The sequence below is a fragment of the Scyliorhinus torazame genome, chromosome 19, assembly GCF_047496885.1.
Source record: "Scyliorhinus torazame isolate Kashiwa2021f chromosome 19, sScyTor2.1, whole genome shotgun sequence".
NCBI lineage: Eukaryota > Metazoa > Chordata > Chondrichthyes > Carcharhiniformes > Scyliorhinidae > Scyliorhinus > Scyliorhinus torazame.
The window spans coordinates 43,944,707-43,968,146 of NC_092725.1; the positions used below are offsets into that span (position 1 = coordinate 43,944,707).

Below are 23,440 nucleotides of genomic sequence, written 5' to 3' on the forward strand. Positions count from 1 at the left end.
ACCAAAGCCCCAGATGACGATAGACTGCTTTTCACTTTGAGATGGAGAGCTGACTGGTGGTGATTTAACCCGAGGTTCACCATACCTCAGGTGAGGGGCAAGGTTGAGAAGGCAGGGCTTTCATGAATAACCTATTCATATTGTTATGGGTATCTATTTCCATTTCTAACATTATGCTGCAGAACATTGTGGAGGCCAAACCACTGAGTGCCTGTAAGACAGAGATGGACAAGTTCCTGATTCATCAGGGGATCAGGGGTCATGGGGAGAAGGCAGGAGAATGGGGATGAGAAGTATATTAGCCATGATTGCTCCTTTCCCCCTTATGCCTCGGCGTGGCAGGAGGACTGCTGGAGTTCTTAACGCTCGAGAAAGTGAAGTTCAAGTTGAGGGGAAGTATGAAAGCATTCTACAACTCATGGGCCTTGTTTATCATCATGCATTTTCTAGAAATGGATGACATCAAAAACTGGGGGGGGGAGGGGTGTTGAAATGTCAAAGTTATTGATGATTTTGTATGGGTTGATGGTGGATTCTGAATTATTTTCATTGGTGCTTTGTATTTAAAATGTTGGGAGCTGTTTGAGGGTGGATGGCATAAGGGGATTGTTGTCCAGGGGATTACCATTGTATTTGTTATTGTTGACTATTCGTTGATGTAAATTTGATGAAAATGTGAAAAAGGAGAATAAAAATACTTTTCAATAAAAAAATAATTTATTATGAAACAAATGTGTGGCAAAGATAACTATAATAAATAAAATATACTACTAACGCCAGCTGACTATTATTCAGCTCCTGCGAAATACGTCTATCCACCAACACGATTTACTCCCAAATCCCCAGGTATGGAGCTATCTGGTTAGTTTACTGCCACCTGGTGGTCGAAGGTCATATTATGTACAGAATTGCTCTATGCATATCATCACACCCAGTATTACACATTAAACACCCTTGTGCAGAATCATTATGATGCCTGTCACTTTCGTCTGCAATGCAGGCTGACCTCCGAATGCTTGGCCCATCTCTCCAGACATCCCAGCTATTTTCATGGCATCCACCCACCCTCCAGCCATGGCATGTATCCAGAGCTGTGTCCCATCTCCTGGATGTTCGGATGTTGGCTGCTGCGTGTGTGATGTTGCCTCCCATAGTGTTCAGGTACAGTATCCAGGCATCAAGGTGTGATTGTGATTCTAGGCAATGACTCCCACATGCTACATGGCCCACATACCCACGGGAATCCACTTTGAATGTTTGAAGTGCTCACTTAACTACGATTGCCAATTCCCCATCAGCAATCGCCATCAGCCGCAAGGCCAGAGACCTCAGCAGTCAGTGGGGGTTATAGGTGGTCCGGGGACAGACTGGCAGGGACAAGGGTTGCCCCTGGAATGCCCATGGTGGTGCCACGAACGGTTGACCCTCTTGATCGACACCCCCAGTGCCTCCCCCACCCTCCGATGGCGGCTCACCCCTACGGAGAGTCTCTCACCCCCAGCCGAGGGTCCACCTAACACCCACTGAGCACAGGGGCGTCAAATCCAGTGCCCCCGGGTGTGGTGATATACATCACTGTAAGTACACAAAGGGTTAATGTACATACACTACACCTAGCTAGACACTAGAGGGAGCACCAGAGACATAACACACAGACAGTCAACCAATCGGACAGTAAGATAGGACACGACCAATGGGCATTCAAGATACACACAGAAGTGACACTACGACAGGAGGGCATTACACCAACCCATATATAAGGACACAGCACACATGATCTTCCTCTTTCCAGTGGAGACACTCAGTGAGTACAGACACAGGGTTGATTGAACATCACACCCACCACGTGGATTGTAGCAGACTGGGTAGTCAGTCTGAGTAGCTATAGCAGGATTAACAGTTGAGTCGAATCCAAGTAGGAGAATTGTTAATAGTTTAATAAACGTGTTAAAGCTATCTCCAAGTCTGAACCTTCCTTTGTCAGAGTGCACATCAAGGAAGCAGCTTATGCTACATCAAGAGCATAACAAAACATGGTACCCTAGAGTGACTGTTAAATCCATATAGCTCAACTCAACAAAACAGTGACAACCAGCAAAAGCAGCCAGGCAAGATGATGTTCGGGATTCCCGTTCCACAGCAGCTCAGGTACCAAGGCAATCTCAGTGAAAACTGGTGTTGGTTCAGGCAGAGATTCGAGATCTACCTGGTAGCGTCCGACTTAGATGGCGTGGCGGATGCAGAGAAAATAAAGCTTCGACTTACCATCGCGGGTCCAGAAGCAGCTGAAATCTTCCAGACATTCAAATACTCAAAGGGGCAAAACAAAGGCGACTTCCAGGCAGTCCTGGACAAATTCCAAGAATTCTGTGAGGAGCATACAAGAAGAGAAGATAAAAGAGGTGCCAAAACGCACCACAAGGTAGGCTTGCAGCAACGAACGGCAGTTTTGATGTGCAGCCATCTTGGAAAAGGTGCTGCACGTGCGCAGTTGCGCGAAGAGGGCTCAGAACGGGAAGTCCGTTTGCGCATGCGTGGGAAGCCGCACATGTGCAATCGCGAAAAAGGTCCCAAGTAGATGAACAGCGGTCTGCGCATGCGCAATCGCTTCCTCCGCATTACGTCACATGCTGCATGACGTCAGAGGCCCCGGACCACGCCCACTTAAAGGGGAAATGTCCCAAAGCAAGAAAAAAAAAAATTTGAAGACTCAAAACCAGATTCTTTCATCTGGAACGACAGCACAATGCCTGAACTTCGACCAGTAGCTGAAAGTAACCTCCGCAGAACCCTGCAACAAGCAGTTAGCACCACCCAAAGAGATGAAACAGTCCTTGAAAATGATGACTCAGACCTTGAATTCTTCTTTGGACATCGTGAGCCCAATCCCAGCTCCGACACAAAACGTGATGATGTAGTCCTAGAAGAATACGACTCAGACGATTATTTCATCTTTGGAGATGGCGACCCTAGTACCAAATCCGAACTGCAACGAGATGTGTTGCACAGTGACGAATCCGACACGACGCGGAAGATTTGAGGATCTTCAGCCCAGCTTATATGACATCCTGTCTCGTGAGTACAGGATTATGCTGCGGCCTGACATCAAGAGACTGAGAGCGATGCAAGCCCAAAGAGAGTGGTCTTCTGCCACACAGAGAGTGGTCCATGCACCGCGAAGGGTCCCCGGCTCCACACAGAGAGTGGTCCACGCACTGCGAATGTTGCCGATTCCACACAGACAGTGGTCCACGCACCACAAAGGGTCCCAGCCTCTACACAGAAAGTGATGAAAGACTCCACAGCGAGACAACTGCACGTCTCCACACAAGAAGTGACTCCAGTGACACAAGCCTCCAGAGCGAGCTCGTGGACAGCCTCCACGATAGAAGCAACACAAGACTCCAAAGCGCAATCCTTGCATGAACAAGACCATGAGGGCCTAGCAACCTCTTCTGAGCAACCAGCAGCAGACAATGCAAGTCTGCCACGCTCAAGTGCACAGTAAGAATACTCTGACAGTCTACCACGCTCCAGTGAACAGCAAAAAGACTATGACAGTCTACCACACTCATGTGAACAACAAAGCTTCTATGGCTGTCCACCCAGATTATTTGAGCCACCAGAAGAAGACTCTGACAGTCTACCCAGCTCAAGTGAATGACAAGAAGTCACTGAGGCTCTAATTACTGTATGTGCAACAAGTGAGGACAGCATCCCACTTCCCATGCAAGATGTGCAACGTGACAGACCTCAGCTAGACTGTACAGACAATCACAGCGAGCCTACTGGTGACTCCGGTGACACCACGTTAATTCAAACCTCATTCGCTCGAGCCTCTCCACAAGCAAATGAATTCCTGAACGTTTTGACTCTGGACGTGGAGCATCAAGAAGCCTCAGAAGATGCAAGTGAACCTGAAATGACTCAGACCTTGAATTCTTCTTTGGACATCGTGAGCCCAATCCCAGGGGAGCATCAAGAAGCCAAAATTGACTCAGGTGAAACAGACCAGACACCAGATGGGGAGCATCGACATGCCAAAACTGACTCGGGTGAAACAGACCTGACTCCAGACGGGGAGCCAAAGCTGATTAAAGTAAGCCGGACATGACTCCAGATGGGGAGCGCCGCAAACTCAGTGACGGCACGCTCAAGAAAACAGCAGATGCCACAAAGCACGCTGACACGAGTAACTGTGTGAAGGACTCATATTATCCACAGAGTGTGGTCCTTGAGCGCAGCAAACACGACAACAAAACCAACCAACACAACACCATCAAAGACAATAACAAGAAGCGTACCAAAGGCAACAACGCCGACAACAAGCACGACAAAGACAACAACAATGGAACTACGACTGGTACGACATGGTACAACTCTGCAAATGAGGGACACTGTTACTGCTCAGCTCAGTGCAATGACATACCGTGGCAGGACGATGCATCTTACCAATTCACGTTTGCTGCACTGCCAACAGGCAACATGGCTTTCAGGACAGATGCCATCAAGAATTGCTACAATAAGCATCGGAAAAAAAAAAGCAACTGACTCCAAATCAGTCAATGAAGTGATTTGAACACTTGAATACCTCCTGATGACCAAACACCAGGACACTGACGGTGTTCACAAGGGAATGACAATGTCACCATTGACACTTCTATACCAGACCATATAAATTCATGAACTTTGGACTCATAACTTTTATTTTGTATTATCTTATCCTCAAAGTCATCGCAACTATGATTTGGTCTTGTATCATATTGGATAGTCATCACAGTTATCATAACTTGTACATAGCATCACTTATCCACCTAGTTTGTTCAATTTTCTTTAACACTGTACAGAAAATATGTAACACAAAAAAGGGGGGATGTGGTGATATACATCACTAAGTACACAAAGGGTTAATGTACATACACTACACCTAGCTAGACACTAGAGGGCACACCAGCGACATGACACACAGACAGTCAACCAATCGGACAGTAAGATAGGACATGACCAATGGGCATTCAAGATACACACAGACGTGACACTACCACAGGAGGGCACTACACCAACCCATATATAAGGACACAGCACACATGATCTTCCTCTTTCCAGTGGAGACACTTAGTGAGTACAGACACAGGGTTGATTGAACATCACACCCACCACGTGGATTGTAGCAGACTGGGTAGTCAGTCTGAGTAGCTATAGCAGGATTAACAGTCGAGTCGAATCCAAGTAGGAGAATTGTTAATAGTTTAATAAACATGTTAAAGCTATCTCCAAGTCTGAACCTTCCTTTGTCAGAGTGCACATCAAGGAAGCAGCTTATGGTATGTCAAGAGCATAACAAAATACCGGGCTCTGCCTGTGAGCAAAGATGGCTACTCACCTCTTCGGCTCCCTACAAAAGTCCTTCCACCAGGTTCACATTTTTCAAAAGGAATACTAATCGGCGCCACTATGAACACTTGCTGGGGAGGCCGCTTAATGACAGGAGGACGTTGGATATGGGATGGCTCCTGTTAATTGTATGGAAATAGGGTTTAAGTGGTGATGGCAAGATCACTATTTCGCCTATGGGAATGGGCCATTTGCATCACAAAGTGTTTGGCGCCTGGCGCAGTTCTCACTTTTGGTCTCTCCCGCTATTCACTAGCCTTGTTTTGCTTGAGTGAGAGCACAATGAGGCCGGAGAATGGCGTCCTAAGTTCAGCATCAGCGAAGAGAGACTCCCTGAGACCAAAGATAATGGCAAAGTGTGTTGAATACTGGCTGCAGCCATTGAGAAACACCCGGTAAACACACCCAAAACTGGACATCGAGTTCTTCCGGGTTGAATCACGCCCCATATGGATTAATTGCCTGTGTGCCAGTGCCAAAACGGTCCATCTAACTTCATGTTCATTCTCAGAAGAAGAGATCGTAGGGCGGCATGGTGGCACAGTGATTAGCACTGCTGCTTCATGACGCAGCGGACCCGGGTTTGATCCCGGCCCAGGGACACTGTCCGCATGGAGTTCACACATTCTCTCGTGTCTGCGTGGGTCTAATCCCCACAACCAAAGATGTGCAGGATAGATGGATTGGCCAAGCTAAATTGCCCCTTAATTGGAAAAAAAATAATTGGGTACTCTAAATTTATAAAAAAAGAGATTATATCAGAAGTACCTGCTACCACTAGTCTTACCTCAGAAAAAGAGACTGTAATGCCTTCCGGGGTAGAGACATCTACTGGGGAACCTGAAAATACGCCTCATATCGAGAATGACAAAGTTCTGGAAATGCGCAGACAACCAACAAGAAATAAGACCATAAAACGAAAGGATACAGGAGCAATCATGGCTAATATGTTTCTCATCCCCATTCTCCTGCTTTCTCCCCATAACCCCTGATCCCCTTATGAGTCAGGAACTTGTTCATCTCTGTCTTAAAGGCACAACCTTCTGCAGCATAATGTTAGAAATGGAAATAGATACCCATAATAATATGAATAGGTTATTCATGAAAGCCCTGCCTTCTCAACCTTGCCCCTCACCTGAGGTATGGTGAACCTCAGGTTAAATCACCAGCAGTCAGCTCTCCACCTCAAAGTGAAAAGCAGCCTATCGTCATCTGGGACTATGGTGACTTAACCTTACCCATGATGCCTGCACTTGTATATAGATGTTAATGATTGCGTTAAAATGCTAGTTATCATTTGTGTTGGACCTTAGAAATAAAGGGGACAGAATGTTATAAATGGGGGTTATTGTAGTTATGTGCAATGTCTTTCTGAGAACTGAATCATGGGCGAGATGGTCGGAGAATCGCCGGGGCCTGGCGTGAATCCCGCCCCCGCCGGTTGCCACATTCTCCATCGCCGGATATTCGGCGGGGGCGGGAATCGCGCCACGCCGGTTGGCGGGCCTCTCACCGCGATTCTCCGGCCCGGATGGGCCAAAGTCCCGCCGCTAAAATGCCTGTCTCGCCGGCGTAAATTAAACCACCTACCTTACCGGCGGGACAAGGCGGCGCGGGTGGGCTCCGGGGTCCTGGGGGCGGCGCGGGGCGATCTGGCCCCAGGGGGTGCCCCCGCGGTGGCCTGGCCCGCGATCGGGGCCCACCGATCCGCGGGAGGGCCTGTGCCGTGGGGGCACTCTTTCCCTTCCGCCTTCGCCACGGTCTCCACCATGGCGGAGGCGGAAGAAACTCTCTCCACTGCGCATGCGCGGGAATGCTGTCAGCGGCCGCTGACACTCCCGCGCATGCGCCGCCCGGAGATGTCATTTCCGTACCAGCTGGCGGGGCACCAAAGGCCTTTTCCGCCAGCTGGTGGGGCGGAAATTCGTCCGGCGCTGACCTAGCCCCTTAAGGTTTGGGCTCGGCCCCTAAAGATGCGGAGCATTCCGCACCTTTGGGGCGGCGCGATGCCCGACTGATTTGCGCCATTTTGGGCGCCTGTCGGCGGGCATCGCGCCGATACCGGAGAATTTCGCCCCATATGTCTGACATGGCATCATCGGCTATTTCGTGGGCTTTTAGGGTGTCTAGCGCCAAACTTTGTACAGTGAAGACCTATTCAATAAATCGCTGTTAATCTTCCATCGAACCCATGTGCTTCAGAAATCCTACTACTTTTGTGCTGTTAGTTTAATGATACAACAGATACCTCTTATTTAACATTGTCTCCCCACGTTCTTTCGACCAAAGTATATGACCTCCCACTTCTATGCATTGATCTTCATCTGTCTCTGTCACCTATTTGCCCACTACATCAACTTGTTTATATCCTTTTAAAGTTCTACACTGTCCTTTTCACAGTTTACAATGCTTCCAAGTTTTGTGTCATCCATAAATCTTGAAATTGTCCCCTGCACACCAAGAACTTGTCTTAATAAACAATGCATAACATTCCTGCCTCTGAGCCAGAAGCTCCGGATTTGGGTCCCATTGCAGGATTTGATGGCCAAAGATGGTGTGTTCATAATGAGGCCAAATTGGCTGAGCATCAACCTCCAAAATCCTTCCAAACACCACAGTTAGAGCTATTGTACAGTAAGAACGGGAGATCTCTTAGTCAGCCACGTTTGATGTGAAGTGACGCCCCTCAAGCTAAAAGCCCCTGGTGACAGACTAGTTATGGAAATTACTAGCTATGGAAACAGACAAAAGTCTGCCCTCGTTCACGACTAGGCGATGGAATGGAATTAGAACACCAACCATTAATATATATCAGGAAAAGCAAAGGTCTGAACACTGACCTCAGGAGAAACCTTTCTTCTGTCTGAAAAATATCATTGGCCATTACTCTGCTTCCTATTATTCGGCCAATTTTGTATCCACGTTGCTACTGCCCCTTTTAATCCATGAGCTATAACTTTTCTCACAAGTCTGTTGTGTGACACTGTATTAAATGCCTTCTGAAAGTCCATGTACAGTAGCATTACCTTCATCAACCCTTTTTATTACCTGCTTAAAAACCTCCAGCAAGTTAAAAACATATATATAGAAAATAGAAGCAGGACGAGGCCATTCGGCCCTTCGAGCCTGCTCTGCCACTCATTTTGGTCGTGGCTGATCATCAAGTTTCATACCCTGATCCCGTCTCCCCCTCACCCCCCCCCCCCCCCATATCCCTTGATCCCTTTAGCCCCAAGAGCTACAGAAACCAGTTAGTTAGTGAAACATGATTTCCCCTTTAGAAATTCATGCTTGTTCTTCCTCATCAACCCACATTTTTCCAGATGATTACTCATTCTATCCCAAATAAGTGGGCAGCACAGTGGTACAGTGGTTAGCACTGCTGCCTCACAGTGTCAGAGACCCAGGTTCAATTCCAGCTGTCTGTGTGGAGTTTGCACTTTCTCCCGTGTCTGCTCCCGTTTCCTCCAACAGTGGAAAGATGTGCAGATTAGGTGGATTGGCCATGTTAAATTGCCCCTTCGTGTCCAAAAAAGGATAGGTGGGGTTACGGGGATGGGCGCGTGGGTCCAAGTAGCGTGCTCCTTCGGAGGGTCGGTGCCAAATGGCCTCTTTCTGCACTGTAGGGATTCTATGATTTTATGAATTGTTTCTAGAAGCCCACCACTGATGTTAAACTGACTGATCTGTAATTAATGGGGACATCTTTCCATACTTAGAAATATGGATCTTTCAGAAATAGTCTAGGTGATTAGTACAGAAGGCATTTAATACAGATTCATTTAAGAGAACATTTAGACAAGTCGATAATGGCAAAAGGTACTCTGACAGGGTTAGATGAAGGCCATTGGGAAAAGGCTTACCTGAAGCAAAAACAGCAGCACGGAACGGTCAGACATCTGTCTGTACTGTAGCTATATCTCAATAAAATATCCAATTAAATCAAGCAGTGTAAAAGAACAAACCAGAGCCATACCTCAAAGTTTTGTTTAATGCGCTCTGGGTTAAAGCTTTTTGGAATGATGACTGTGTTCCTCTGAAGCTGGAAACGCAGAGCAACCTGGGCACTTGTCTTCTTGTACTTGGCTGCCACCGAGTTCAGGAGAGCATCGTCCAACAAAGGGGGAATCTTGGTATTCACCCTGCCGACACAACAAACATTATGGTGGTGGCAAAAAATAATCCCCCTCTAATTCCCTGATACCTCCAAGAATGCCTGGAACACACTGCCAGGGGTGTTTGTGGAAGCAGATACATTAATGGCGTTCAAAAGGCATCTCAACAAATACATGGATAGGGTGGGTATAGAGGGATACGGCACTAGGGAGGGCTGAGGGTTTTGGCTAAGGGTAGTATCATGACCGTTACAGGCTCGGAGGGCCTGTTCCTGTGCTGTATTGTTCTTTGTTCATTTCTTGGGTCCAGTTCCCTGGCTAGCGACAGCTCCTCCGTTACCTGATCCATCACCATTCTACATCTTCTGAGCAGTTAACCCAGAACAAAGTTGCAATTCAGCTTGTGTTTTTCTGCTCAGCACAGACACTTGGTAATTCATGTTGCTCTGTTTGGAGCTCCAAAGTAAATATGAATGCTAGTGTGACAAACAGAAAGACATTTCAACGTCGACTGCTCAAGGTTATGAATGCTTTACAGCCAATTCAATATTTTAGAAATGGCGGGATGTTACTGTTATGATGTAGGTTACACAGTGGACAAGTTGTACACAGAAAGATCCCAAGAATATAAATGAGATAAATGAACAAGTAATTTTTAAAAATTCTTTCACAGGACATGGGCGTCGTTAGCTAGGCCAACATTTATTGACCATCCTTAATTGCCTTGAGAATGTGGTGGGAATTTCTCACCACATTCTTGAACCGGTGCTATCAATATTGTGCAGGTACATGCACTTTGCTGTTGAGGAGGGAGTTTGAGCAATTTGATCGAGCAACAGTAAAAGAACAGAGATATGCATCTAAGTCAGGATGGTGAGTGACTTGAAGAGGAACGTGCGGTTGGTGGTGTTCCCATGTGTCTGCTACTGCTGCCCTTCTAGATGGTAGAGGTCACACGTTTAGAAGGTGCTGTTGAATAAGTCTTGGTGAGTTCCTTCAGTGCAACGTGCAGTGGTACACACAGCTGCTACTGTTCATTGGTCGAACAACTCCCTTATTTGAGCCCTGGGGAGTTTCTCACCAGTTTATCCCACACTTAGAATTTCTTTTCAGCACTAAGGAGCTGAACTCAAAGATCGGGCTGCCATTTTTAAAGGGTGCCTAGATTTCTAAATGAGCTTGTGGTTCCCCCACACCCCCCCAAACATGGGCAATGTCACCCGCCCAGAAGTATGGGTATTATCCCTCAAGTTAGGATAACCCGCTATGGGGTCCCTGCAGACCCGCCTCTTCAGGCCCCCACACACCCCATTACAGGCCCCCTCCCCTCCAGGCCCCTCAGCCATCACCGCCCAATTTCCTGAGGCTCTCTCTTATCTGCCCTGCACTCTCTACCCTTTAAATCCTCCATCCAGCCTCCTTTCATGGGCATGATCCCACTTGGGCGCTGTCCCTTGGCAGTGTCACCTTGGCACTCTTGCACTGCCACCCTGGCAGTTCTCCTGCTAGCTTGGCAGTGCCATCCATAGATACATAGATACAAAGAAGTTAGGAGCAGGAGGAGGCCTTTTGGCCCTTCGAGCCTGCTCTGCCATTCATCACGATCATGGCTGATCATCCAACTCATCAACGCAGGGGCCTCTGATGGCCTAGGAGACCCACTGAGTGCCATTCCACCTGGCCTACATTTACGTAGGCCAGTACTGATCAGTGTCCGCCTCCTGGGGTGGCTGGTAGATCACAGGAGGCCTGTAGATCCGGGGTAAGCTCGCCTATGTACGTTTAAAACCTACTTAGGTGTGCCATTTGGTTATGCCCCTTTTGGGCTGGATTCTGATTCAAACACCTCGCGGGACCTGGGTACAACCCGCGAGGTGAACAGTCTGCCAAGAAGCTTCCGGGAGACCTCTTCCAGGATCTACCAGCCGCATTGCACTCTCATTCGAACGCAATGAGGCCAGTAGATCGCACCCGTTGATTTCAGCCACGACTGCATCTGAGACATAATAATTGACTTTGACCTGTACTGACTGATTGGCGTGTTGCCAGGGTGATGGTGAGCTCATGCATCAGCTGGAAAACTGAGTATAAATATAGCCTTACCTCAGTTATCTCGGGGAGGCCCCGGCTGGTGTTTACTTCCTCTCAAGCAATGAGTTGTTGTTAGGGCTCCCATCGCTTTGTGAGCTCCATTTCTAAGATCTACCGGCCAATTGGAAGTGTGGCAATAAGGCCCTGTTTGTGCTAAATGACTAATTACAGGCATGATGGGATGTTTTTTGGTCAACTTGAAATGAGATGCATTAAAGGGCCTTTTGACCTGGCCTATTTAAGGAAAGTTTGCATGCACAAATCAACCGTTTGCAAAATGCAAAAGTAGGAAGTCGAGCTGGCAGCTGTAACTACAATGTTTGTGTTATAACCTGCCTGCTTACCATTGGCTGGGGACTAATGACAATCCCACAATCCTGTGGGAGTATGAACTTCCCCAATGAGGGGGGCGGAGAAACCATTAGTAAACTCCATGTATAAATAAAGCTGGCCAGTTTGGAACCAGCAGGAAGGAGTGTGCAGCAAGAGAAGTTGCTGCTGCTGTTATATATATATATATATATATATATATATGTTATTGTAAATAAATGTAATTACTTTGTATCCTTAAAACTCGTGCTGGATTCTTCGTGGCCCTCACAAAACTGGCGACGAGGGTTAAAGTGAATAGCTGTCTACACTGCTGAAGCCACCTCCCTGGATTTTTGTTGGATACAGGTTGGAAGTTGTTTTCTATTATACCATGCCTCTGTACGGACGTTTGGATGTTTTTGATGCTGCGCTGGAAAGCTGGAACCAGTACGCACAACGGATGCGTTACTATTTCTGGGCAAACAATATCACTGAAAACGAGTGCCAAGTGGTCATATTGCTCACTGCCTGCGGCCCACATACGTTTGGGGTAATTAGGAGCCTTACGTACCCAGCTGCGCCAGACACCAAAACATTTGATGAACTTGTGAATTTAGTGGGGCAACATTTTAACCCAACCCCATCCACGATAGTCCAGCGTTACCGGTTTAATACTGCTGAGAGGACCCCAGGAGAATCCCTTGCCGACTTTCTATCCAGGCTACGCAGGATTGCGGAGTACTGTGACTATGGTGAGACCTTGTCAGAAATGTTACGTGACCATTTGGTTTGCGGTATTAACAATGCGGCCACCCAGAGAAAGTTGTTTGCTGAGCCAACATTGACTTTTCAACAGGCCATTCAAATAGTAGTGTCCCGAGAGAGCGCAGAACGAGGAGTGCAGGAGCTACAGGGAATGGAGGTGCATGCCTTGGGGCGCAACCCCTTCCATCCGGAAACGTCCCCCCGCACTCCTGCGGTACCTTGGGCGAGGCGACGTCCGGATCGACGCCAGTGGCCTTCGGACATTCCTCCCCAAACAGAGCCTTCTCCAGAACCAATGGATGAGGAGCCATGTCCGTGTCAGACTTGTAGGCGCCGACCCCGTCGCGGACGGCGGTCCTGGGGGCGCCAGAGGCGCCGTCGTTCTGACCGAAACTGGGACCAGCCCAGGGCCGTACCTTCCATGTGGATGAACCTGCGGCGACTACTCCTGAGGACGTGGAGACGAAGGACGACTGCCTGCAGCTGCATTGTGTGGCAGCTCCCGTGTGGCCCCCATTAAGGTGACAGTACGGGTCAATGGTCACCCGCTTGAGATGGAGTTGGACACTGGCGCAGCGGTCCCCGTGATCGCCCAGAGGACATTCGACCGCATCAAGCAGGGTATACAGACCCTTACATTAACCGACTCACAGGCCAGGTTGGCCACCTACACGGGGGAACCACTGGACATTGCAGGAACTACAATGATCCCTGTTGTTTATGTGCGCCAGGAGGGGCATTTCCCACTTATCGTGGTGCGCCGCCATGGGCCCAGCCTGTTGGGTCGGGACTGGTTGCGCCATTTGCGGTTGCAATGGCAGCACGTCCGCCAAACAGTTTCTGGAGGGTTGACTGAGGTGCTCAGACGATACCCAGATGTATTCCAGCCCGGTTTGGGGAAAATAAAAGGGGCAGTATCCCGTATCCAAGTCGAACCAGGAGCCACGCCGTGCTATTTCCGGGCGCGCCCGGTGCCTTACGCCTTGCTCAAGAAGGTAGAAGGGGAGCTCACTCGTTTGGAGAGTTTGGGTATTATCAGGCCCGTCCGTTTCGCTGACTGGGCAGCACCAATTGTACCTGTAATGAAGCCAGATGCCACAGTTCGCTTGTGTGGGGACTATAAACTTACAGTGAATACGGCTTCCCGACTCGCCCGATATCAATGCCTCGCATAGAGGATCTCTACGCGTAGCTTGCAGGCGGACTCTCATTCACAAAATTAGATATGCACGGTTGCCCTTTGGAGTATCCTCTGCCTGCGCTATTTTGCAACGTGTTATGGAGGGCATTTTGCAGGTTGCTGCATAAGATAAAGATGCATGGCATTCAGGGGAAAGTAGTAGCATGGATAGAGGATTGTTTAATTAATAGAAAACAAAGAGTGGGGATTAATGGGTGTTTCTCTGGTTGGCCATCAGTCGCTAGTGGTGTCCCTCAGGGATCAGTGTTGGGCCCACAACTGTTCACAATTTACATAGATGATTTGGAGTTGGGGACCAAGGGCAATATGTCCAAGTTTGCAGATGACACTAAGATAAGTGGTAAAGCAAAAAGTGTAGAGGATACTGGAAGTCTGCAGAGGGATTTGGATAGACTAAGTGAATGGGCTAGGGTCTGGCAGATGGAATACAATGTTGACAAATGTGAGGTTATCCATTTTGGTAGGAATAACAGCAAAAGGTATTATTATTTAAACGATAAAATATTAAAACATGCTGCTGTGCAGAGAGACCTGGGTGTGCTAGTGCATGAGTCGCAAAAAGTTGGTTTACAGGTGCAACAGGTGGTTAAGAAGGCAAATGGAATTTTGTCCTTCATTGCTAGAGGGATGGAGTTTAAGAATAGGGAGGTTCTTAAGGTGTTAGTGAGGCCACACCTGGAGTATTGTGTTCAGTTTTGGTCTCCTTACTTGAGAAAGGACGTACTGGCACTGGAGGGTTTGCAAAGGAGATTCACTAGGTTAATCCCAGAGCTGAAGGGGTTGGATTACGAGGAGAGGTTGAGTAGACTGGGACTGTACTCATTGGAATTTAGAAGGATGAGGGGAGGATCTTATAGAAACATATAAGATTATGAAGGAAATATGGATAGATGCGGGCAGGTTGTTTCCACTGGCGGGTGAAAGCAGAACTTGGGGGCATAGCCTCAAAATAAGGGGAAGTAGATTTAGGACTGAGTTTAGGAGAAACTTCTTCACCCAAAGGGTTGTGAATCTATGGAATTCCTTGCCCAGTGAAGCAGTAGATGCTCCTTCATTAAATGTTTTTAAGATAAAGATTGATTGTTTTTTTGAAGAATCAAGGGATTAAGGGTTATGGTGTTCGGGCCAGAAAGTGGAGCTGAGTCCACAAAAGATCAGCCATGATCTCATTGAATGGTGGAGCAGGCTCGAGGGGCCAGATGGCCAGATGTTCTTATTTTGAGAGGTTTACCCCGTGTCCGCTGTCTACCTAGATGACGTTTTGATTACAGGGACGTCGGAGCAGGAACATTTGGAAAATCTGGAGGCTGTCCTTCGATGCCTTTCGGAGGCTGGAGTCCGTTTACGTCGCACAAAGTGCGTATTTCAGGCAAAGGAAGTAGTCTACCTAGGTTATCGGGTGGACCGCGAAGGTTTACCCCGCAGAGAAGGTGCACGTGATTCAACAGGCCCCCGCCCCGACTGACACTTCACATCTTCGTTCTTTTCTCGGTCTCGTAAACTATTACGGGAAGTTCCTCCCCAATCTGGCAACTACGCTGGCCCCGTTGCACCTTCTGCTAAAGAAAAATCACACCTGGGTTTGGGGTTCAGCCGCAAGAAACCGCCTTCCGGCGGGTGAAGCAACAATTGTCGTCGTCTGGGTTACTAACCCACTATCATCCTGGAAACCCTTTACTCGTCACATGTGATGCATCCCCGTATGGTATTGGGGCCGTCCTGTCCCACAAGATTGAGAACGGGGCTGAGCGGCCGATAGCTTTCGCCTCCCGCACATTGACTGCAGCGGAGACAAAGTACGCGCAGATCGAGAAGGAGGGCCTGGCAGTGGTTTTTGCGGTGAAACGCTTCCACCAGTACGTGTATGGCCGCCATTTCACTATTGTGACTGATCTTAAGCCTCTGCTGGGACTTTTCAGAGAGGATCAGCCAATACCGCCCATTGCTTCCGCACGGATCCTGCGCTGGGCTTTGTTGCCTGCTGCATACGAGTATTCCCTGGAGCACAAACCAGGAACGCAGATAGCGAATGCCGACGCACTGAGCCGATTGCCTTTATCGACCGGCCCCATGTCGACCCCCACGACTGGTGAGGTGGTTGCAACCCTAAATTTTATGGACACCTTGCCTGTCACGGCATCACAGATCCGTGAGGGGACCCAGACGGAGCCAGTCCTGTCAAAGGTTCGGCACATAGTCCTGTATGGTGGGCAGCATAGATAGCTCCCAGGCGAGTTGCGGGCATTTTCCTCCAAGCTTTCAGAATTCAGCGTGGAAGACGGCATCCTCTTGTGGGGGACACGTGTGATTGTCCCGGAAAAAGGACAGGAGCTGATACTAAGAGACTTGCACAATGGGCATCCAGGTGTGACCAAAATGAAAATGTTGGCCCGGAGTTATGTCTGGTGGCCAGGCCTCGACACCGACATTGAGAAGGTGGCCCAAAACTGCTACATTTGCCAGGAGCATCAGACGCTTCCGCCGGCCGCGCCCCTACATCACTAGGAATGGCTAGCTTGGGCGCGCTTGCATGCGGATTACGCCGGCCCTTTTCAAGGATCCATGTTCCTTCTATTAATCGACGTCCAGTCTAAATGGCTAGAGGTGCATAAGATGCTCGGCACAACGTCCTGCTCAACAATTGAGAAGATGCGATTGTCTTTTAGTACGCATGGCCTCCCCGAGGTGCTGGTCACGGATAACGCCACTCCATTCACGAGTGAGGAGTTTGCGAGGCTCATGGAGATGAACGGCATACGCCATATCCGCACTGCCTCTTACCACCCGGCTTCAAATGGGTTGTCAGAGCGCACAGTACAGACATTCAAACGAGGCCTAAAGAAGCAGTCTTCCGGATCAATGGATACGAGACTGGCTCGCTTTTTGTTTTTGTATAGGACCACCCCCCATGCGGTGACTGGGGTAGCTCCCGCAGAACTCATAATGGGCCGGAGACTTCGCACCCGCCTTAGTATGGTTTTCCTGGACATTGACGCAAAAGTACGTCGCACACAAGAACGGCAGGGACATGGTTTTTCTCGGCATCGGCCGATACGGCAGTTTGTGCCCGGTGACCCAGTGTCCGTTCGGAATTTTGCTGGTGGTGCCCAATGGGTTCCTGGCGTAATCTTTCACCAAACAGGCCCTATATCGTACCAAGTGCAAGCCCAGGGTCGTCTCCGGCGCAAACATGTAGACCACGTTCGGTCCAGAAGACCGAAAGATTTCCCAAAGATTTCCCGACCCCGGAGCTCATTGCTACAGCCACAGAGACCAGAGACAATGGAAGGTAGTCCTCACAATCTTCCTCTGGTGCCTCACTCATAGCCTGTGCAGGTCGTTACAGAACCGCGTGGAGATAGAGACGCCGAGATGACAGAGGCAGCAGACTCTGACTCCGAGATGGAGACACAGGATGCATCAGAGGGGGAATCCTTGGGCCCACGGGCCATGGATGTACAACCGTTACGCCGTTCATCACGGAAGCGCCGGTCTCCGTCTCGTTACACGCCGCCTGATCCAGCGCAAATGCGGCAAAACGAGTCCGACACCCTCCTTCGCCGGGATCTTCAGTGGATTCCTTGGACTTTGTGGGGGAGGGATGTTATAACCTGCCTGCTTACCATTGGCTGGGGACTAATGACAATCCCACAATCCTGTGGGAGTATGTGGCAGTTTGGAACAGAACACCCATTTTAATCTGCCTGTGACACAGGTCAGAAGAGTAGAAGAATCAAACATCAGAGACTTTTCACATCAGTGATGGCCTATCGGAACAATCTCACACATGCCATGCCCTGGGTGAAGCCTCAATGAACAGAACAAACCTCAGAAGAATTTGGCCGATTCAGTTCAAAGGGGTAATATTTACTTATGTCTGAAGCCGTGAGTGTTGAGGCAAATTGTGACCAGTTGTATAGCAAAAAATTTGAATACATAGTGTACTTGACGCATGTTTACTGAATAGATTGCGTGAAATCATAAGTTCAGTGTAGAGTGTTTGTTTGAGGTGTAAATGTTTGATCTCTTGTGAGAGTAAAGAGACCAAAAGACTCAACAGAAGGCGGGAACCAGGAATGGTGGTCACTGCTGGGACCGAACATGATCCAGGGATACAGCATTGTTGCTGCTTGGGACCATGGAAAACGGAGGCAGTGTCACCTCAGCCAGCGAATCAGTCTCCAGCAAAGGTTGGGGAGTTGATTGTTGAGGTTTAGAGTTGTCGGGGTGGGATGTTGTTTCCGCAATGATCATAAGAACTCCACCCCTACCACCCCCCCAATCAAACCCCCTCACAGAGCTCAAGACAGGCCACCAGTGTTCACTGGAGGTTCCAGTTGTCAGAGAGCCTACCATAGCAGTTGGAGGAGCTCCTTCATCCATCATTTAAATGGCAAAATTGACCTCTGGACAGAATGGTCTTTGACACCTTCCTGCTCCTAGAAAATTGCTCCCGTCTTCCAATGCCTCTCAGCCCTCTCCACTGTCTCACCTCCCACACAGTAAAGGGTCGGCCGAGTGGAACCATACCCCAGCAGGGTGTCAGTTCTAAAAGAGTTTGCGGAGGAAAGAACAATTAGGCTGCTTACCAGAGGGAGTCCCGACAGGTTCCCAGAGGACTGAAGCCCACGATAACAATTCCATGGGAGTCACAAAATTCCCTTAACTTGAGCTGAGTAAAGTATGGGTGACATTCGACCTGAGCAGAAAAAGACCAAAAAAATAAAAATCCACTGGAGTTTTGATCAGTGGACAAAAGGCGTTAGTCTGCATCCTTCTGTGTCAATTCTAGTATACAGGGTCTTTCTGTCTGGGTTCATGTATGTAAAGTACTGACAAGCAGAGAGATTTGGGAGTGCATGTCCACCGATCACTGAAAGTGGCAATGCATGTGGTGGCCAAGAAGGCATACGGCATGCTGGCCTTCATCGGTCAGGGCGTTGAATATAAAAATTGGCAAGTCATGTTGCAGCTGTATACTGATGTGTTAGGCAGGTCGGTTCGATGTGGACTGCACTCGATGCAGGGAAGCTAGAAACAGACGTCTAACACTGGAGAAGATCCAACACTGTTTTATTCGACAATAGAACTGATATACATATTCAGTTGTGGGTCGACACTCTATTGAACTGACTGAAGACCTTTTAGTAGCCTGACAGACTTACTCGCTACCGCATGGTGTTTGCACTTGCTAGCTCGTGGACTCTGAGTGTCTCAGTGGCTGGGTCCCGAGAGAGAGGGAAACCTAGTGCCCTCTGGCTTTATAGTGGTAGTGTCCTGTCTGATGATTGGCTGCACTGTGTTGTGTGCTTACTGGTCATCCTGTGTGTCAATCACTGCCTGTCTGCATCTCATTATATACATGAGTGGATATTATGACATATACGACCTTAGTTAGGTCTCATTTGGAATACTGTGTGCAATTCTGGTCTCCACACTACCAGAAGGATATGGATTCTTTGGAGAGGGCACAGAAACGGTTTACTAGGATGTTGCCTGGTATGGAGGGCATACGGTTTTAGTTTAGGCAGATACCATGGTCGGCGCAGGCTTGGAGGGCCGAAGGGCCTGTTCCTGTGCTGTATTGTTCTTTGTTTAATCTCACCCCAGAGGATATGCATTGAAGCTCAACAGACTAATCAGAACATGGGGATGAAGGAACTTGGGCCTGGGGAAGCTGGGCCAGGGGAGGGGAATGTAGAATCCGATCAGGGCCAGGAGAGTCGAGACGGTGATTTGCACGGACATAGGGTTGGAGAGTGGGTTTCTGCAGGATGTGATGCTAGCTGATTTTAAAGGGAAGGGATCAGAATCTTAGGAGAGAAAACCATTAACCACTCACTAGCTAACATGGGGACCGACAGGGAATTGGATGGTAAACAGTTTGGCGATAATAAGGTCATGGGGGCAAGAGGTGAATCTCATTGAGAGTCTAGAAAGGGCAAGAGCGGAGATGAAAGAGAAACTAGGGAAAGGTGTGACTTCAGTTGCTGGGCAAAGGTTAATCTTAGAGGAAGAGACAGCTGATGGGATGGTCTCGATATTGGTAACAAAGAATTATGAACTCCTCGCACTTGATTGATGATTGATGCAGGTCGGGTATCAACAGATTGCTGTTGTCTATATGGACTTCAGTAAGGCCTTTGACAAGGTCCCTCATGGCAGACTGGTCCAAAAGGTGAAGTCACACGGGATCAGAGGTGAGCTGGCAAGTTGGATACAGAACTGGCTAGGTCATAGAAGGCAGAGAGTAGCAATGGAAGGGTGCTTTTCTGATTGGAGGGTCATGACTAGTGGTGTTCCGCAGGGATCAGTGCTGGGACCTTTGCTGTTCATAGTATATATAAATGATTTGGAGGAAAATGTAACTGGTCTGTAAGTTTGCGGAGGACACAAAGGTTGGTGGAATTGCGGATAGCGATGAGGACTGTCAGCGGACACAGCAGGATTTAGATCATTTGGAGACTTGGCCCGGGAGATGGCAAATAGAGTTTAATCCGGACAATTGTGAGGTAATGCATTTTGGTAGGTCTAATACAGGTAGGGAATATACAGTGAATGGTAGAACCCTCAAGAATATTGACAGTAAGAGAGATCTAGGTGTACAGGTCCACAGGTCACTGAAACGGGCAACACAGGTGGAGAAGGTAGCCAAGAAGGCATTCGGCATGCTTGCCTTCATTGGCCGGAGCATTGAGTATAAGAATTGGCAAGACATGTTGCAGCTGGAAAGAAACCTAGTTAGGCCACACTTGGAGTATAGTGTTCAATTCTGGTCGCCACACTACCAGAACGATGTGGAGATTTTAGAGAAGGTGCAGAAGAGATTTACCAGGATGTTGCCTGGTATGGAGGGCATTAGCTATGATGAGAGGTTGAATAAACTCGATTTGTTCTCACTGGACCTGAAAGAGGTCTACAAAGTTTTGAGGGTCATAGACAGAGTGGATGGTCAGAGTCTTTTTCCCAGGGTAGAGGGGTCAATTACTAGAGGGCACAGGATTAAGGTGCGAGGGGCAAGGTTTAGAGGAGATGTACAAGGTAAGTTTTTTACACAGAGGGTAGTGGGTGTCTGGAACTCGTTGCCGGAGGAAGTGGTGGAAGCAGGGACGATAGTGACGTTTAAGGGACATCTTGACAAATACATGAATAGGATGGAAATAGAGAGTTACGGATCCCGGAAGATTTTAGTTTAGGGAGGCAGAATGGTCGGAGCAGACTTGGAGGGCTGAAGGGCCTGTTCTTGTGCCATACATTTCTTTGTTCTTTGTTTGTTGTTGGGGATGAGGGCGGAGGAGTTTAAGAAGCTGATTGGTGGTGTAGAATAGAAGTTGGGGGGGTTTATTCTGAAATAGTGAGAAGTTCTCAAAGGCTCGAGGAGCACCAGCTATTTGCTGTCTGCCATTCCATTGTCGTCCATGTTCCTTGGATTTAAATCGGAAGGGTGTTACTGGGGGAATGATCAGGGTGAGAGATTGGAGGGAGAGGGGTGGGATATGGTTGAACAGAGCAGTGACTTATGTGGTGAATGTGTTGGATCGTTTGCATTTTGCACATGAAATTGCAAGTGTCTTGGCAAGCAGTGTTTTATTTTTCAGGGCTAAACACAAAATGAAGTGGGGTTGGAGGAGGAAAGGGAATATGGGTGAAAAGTAATACAAGGAAGTGATAAGTCAGGTGATTTAAATTGCACAAATAAAGATAAATGGGTTGGTTTAATATCTATTATAGACTCATGATTACATGGTGAGAACTAAATATTCTAGTGTGCTGAAAAGATGGGCGCAGTGAAAAAGGAAGAGGTGCAGCTCTGATAATAAAGGACGGCATAAGAGAGTGTGAGAAATTCACCAAATGATCAAGAGATCGTCTTTTGATGGCAGAGAGAACAGCAGTACACCTGCTTGGTTTGGCTTCAGCTCCAACACTGAAAACAAAACTAAAACACACCCTGCAGCAAACAGCCTAAAACAAAAGTAAAAAGCTGACAGACAGCCCAGCTCCACCCACCCTCTGACATCACTGCAGTAGTAAACACCCATTTTTTAAAGGTACTATCACTGCAGATATTTTGTACACACTCATTTATAAACATCCATTTCTTAAAGGTACTCTCACATGACAATATATATCCAGTATATATCCTTATATACAGTACAGTATATACTGTATTTTTTGTACAATGTGTGCAGGAGGGTTTCCTGACACAATATGTTGACAGGCCAACAAGAGGCGAGGCCACTTTGGATTTGGTTTTGGATAATGAACCAGGCCAGGTGTTAGATTTGGAGGTAGGTGAGCACTTTGGGGACAGTGACCACAATTCGGTGACGTTTACGTTAGTGATGGAAAGGGATAAGTATACCCCGCAGGGCAAGGGGAATTGCCTGGGGGAAGGGCAATTATGATGCTTGGAGAAGTAGGCTGCAAGTATTGGGCAATCTGGATAAGTGAATCTTGTTCAAGGAACAGCGTGTTCTTGATAAGTACGTACCGGTCAGGCAGGGAGGAAGGCGTTGAGCGAGGGAACCGTGGTTTACAAAGAAGTGGAATCTCTTGTTAAGAGGAAGAAGGAGGCCTATGTGAAGATGAGGTGTGAAGTTTCAGTTGGGGCGCTTGATAGTTACAAGGTAGCGAGGAAGGATCTAAAGAGAGAGCTAAGATGAGCTAGGAGGGGACATGAGAAATATTTGGCAGGTAGGATCAAGGAAAACCCAAAAGCTTTCTATAGGTATGTCAGGAATAAAAGAATGACTAGGGTAAGAGTAGGGCCAGTCAAGGACAGGGATGGGAAGTTGTGTGTGGAGTCTGAAGAGATAGGCGAGATACTAAATGAATATTTTTCGTCAGTATTCACTCAGGAAAAAGATAATGTTGTGGAGGAGAATGCTGAGACCCAGGCTATTAGAATAGATGGCATTGAGGTACGTAGGGAAGAGGTGTTGGCAATTCTGGACAGGCTGAAAATAGATAAGTCCCCGGGGCCTGATGGGATTTATCCTAGGATTCTCTGGGAAGCCAGGGAAGAGATTGCTGGGCCTTTGGCTTTGATTTTTATGTCATCATTGGCTACAGGAATAGTGCCAGAGGACTGGAGGTTAGCAAATGTGGTCTCTTTGTTCAAGAAGGGGAGTAGAGACAACCCTGGCTACTATAGACCGGTGAGTCTCACGTCTGTTGTGGGTAAAGTCTTGGAGGGGATTATAAGAGACAAGATTTATAATCATCTGGATAAGAATAATATGATCAGGGATAGTCAGCATGGCTTAGTGAAGGGTAGGTCATGCCTCACAAACCTTATCGAGTTCTTTGAGAAGGTGACTGAACAGGTAGACGAGGGTAGAGCAGTTGATGTGGTGTATATGGATTTCAGTAAAGCGTTTGATAAGGTTCCCCACGGTAGACTATTGCAGAAAATACGGAGGCTGGGGATTGAGGGTAATTTAGAGATGTGGATCAGAAATTGGCTAGCTAAAAGACAGAGGGTGGTTGTTGATGGGAAATGTTCAGAATGGAGTTCAGTTACAAGTGGCATACCACAAGGATCTGTTCTGGGGCCGTT

General features: G+C 48.0%; 1 protein-coding gene across 3 annotated transcripts in view; it reads right to left on the reverse strand.

Annotated features, from left to right (window-relative positions):
- LOC140396102 (aldo-keto reductase family 1 member D1-like) overlaps nt 1–23,440 on the reverse strand; it is a 155,061-nt gene that overhangs the window by 53,953 nt on the left and 77,668 nt on the right. For all 3 annotated transcript variants that reach the window (XM_072484214.1, XM_072484212.1, XM_072484215.1), the window contains 2 exons: nt 18,468–18,577; nt 9,371–9,536 (listed from right to left, as the gene is read on the reverse strand). In XM_072484214.1, the coding sequence (XP_072340315.1) occupies nt 9,371–9,536; nt 18,468–18,577 (276 nt within the window). The remainder of the gene's footprint in view (nt 1–9,370; nt 9,537–18,467; nt 18,578–23,440) is intronic.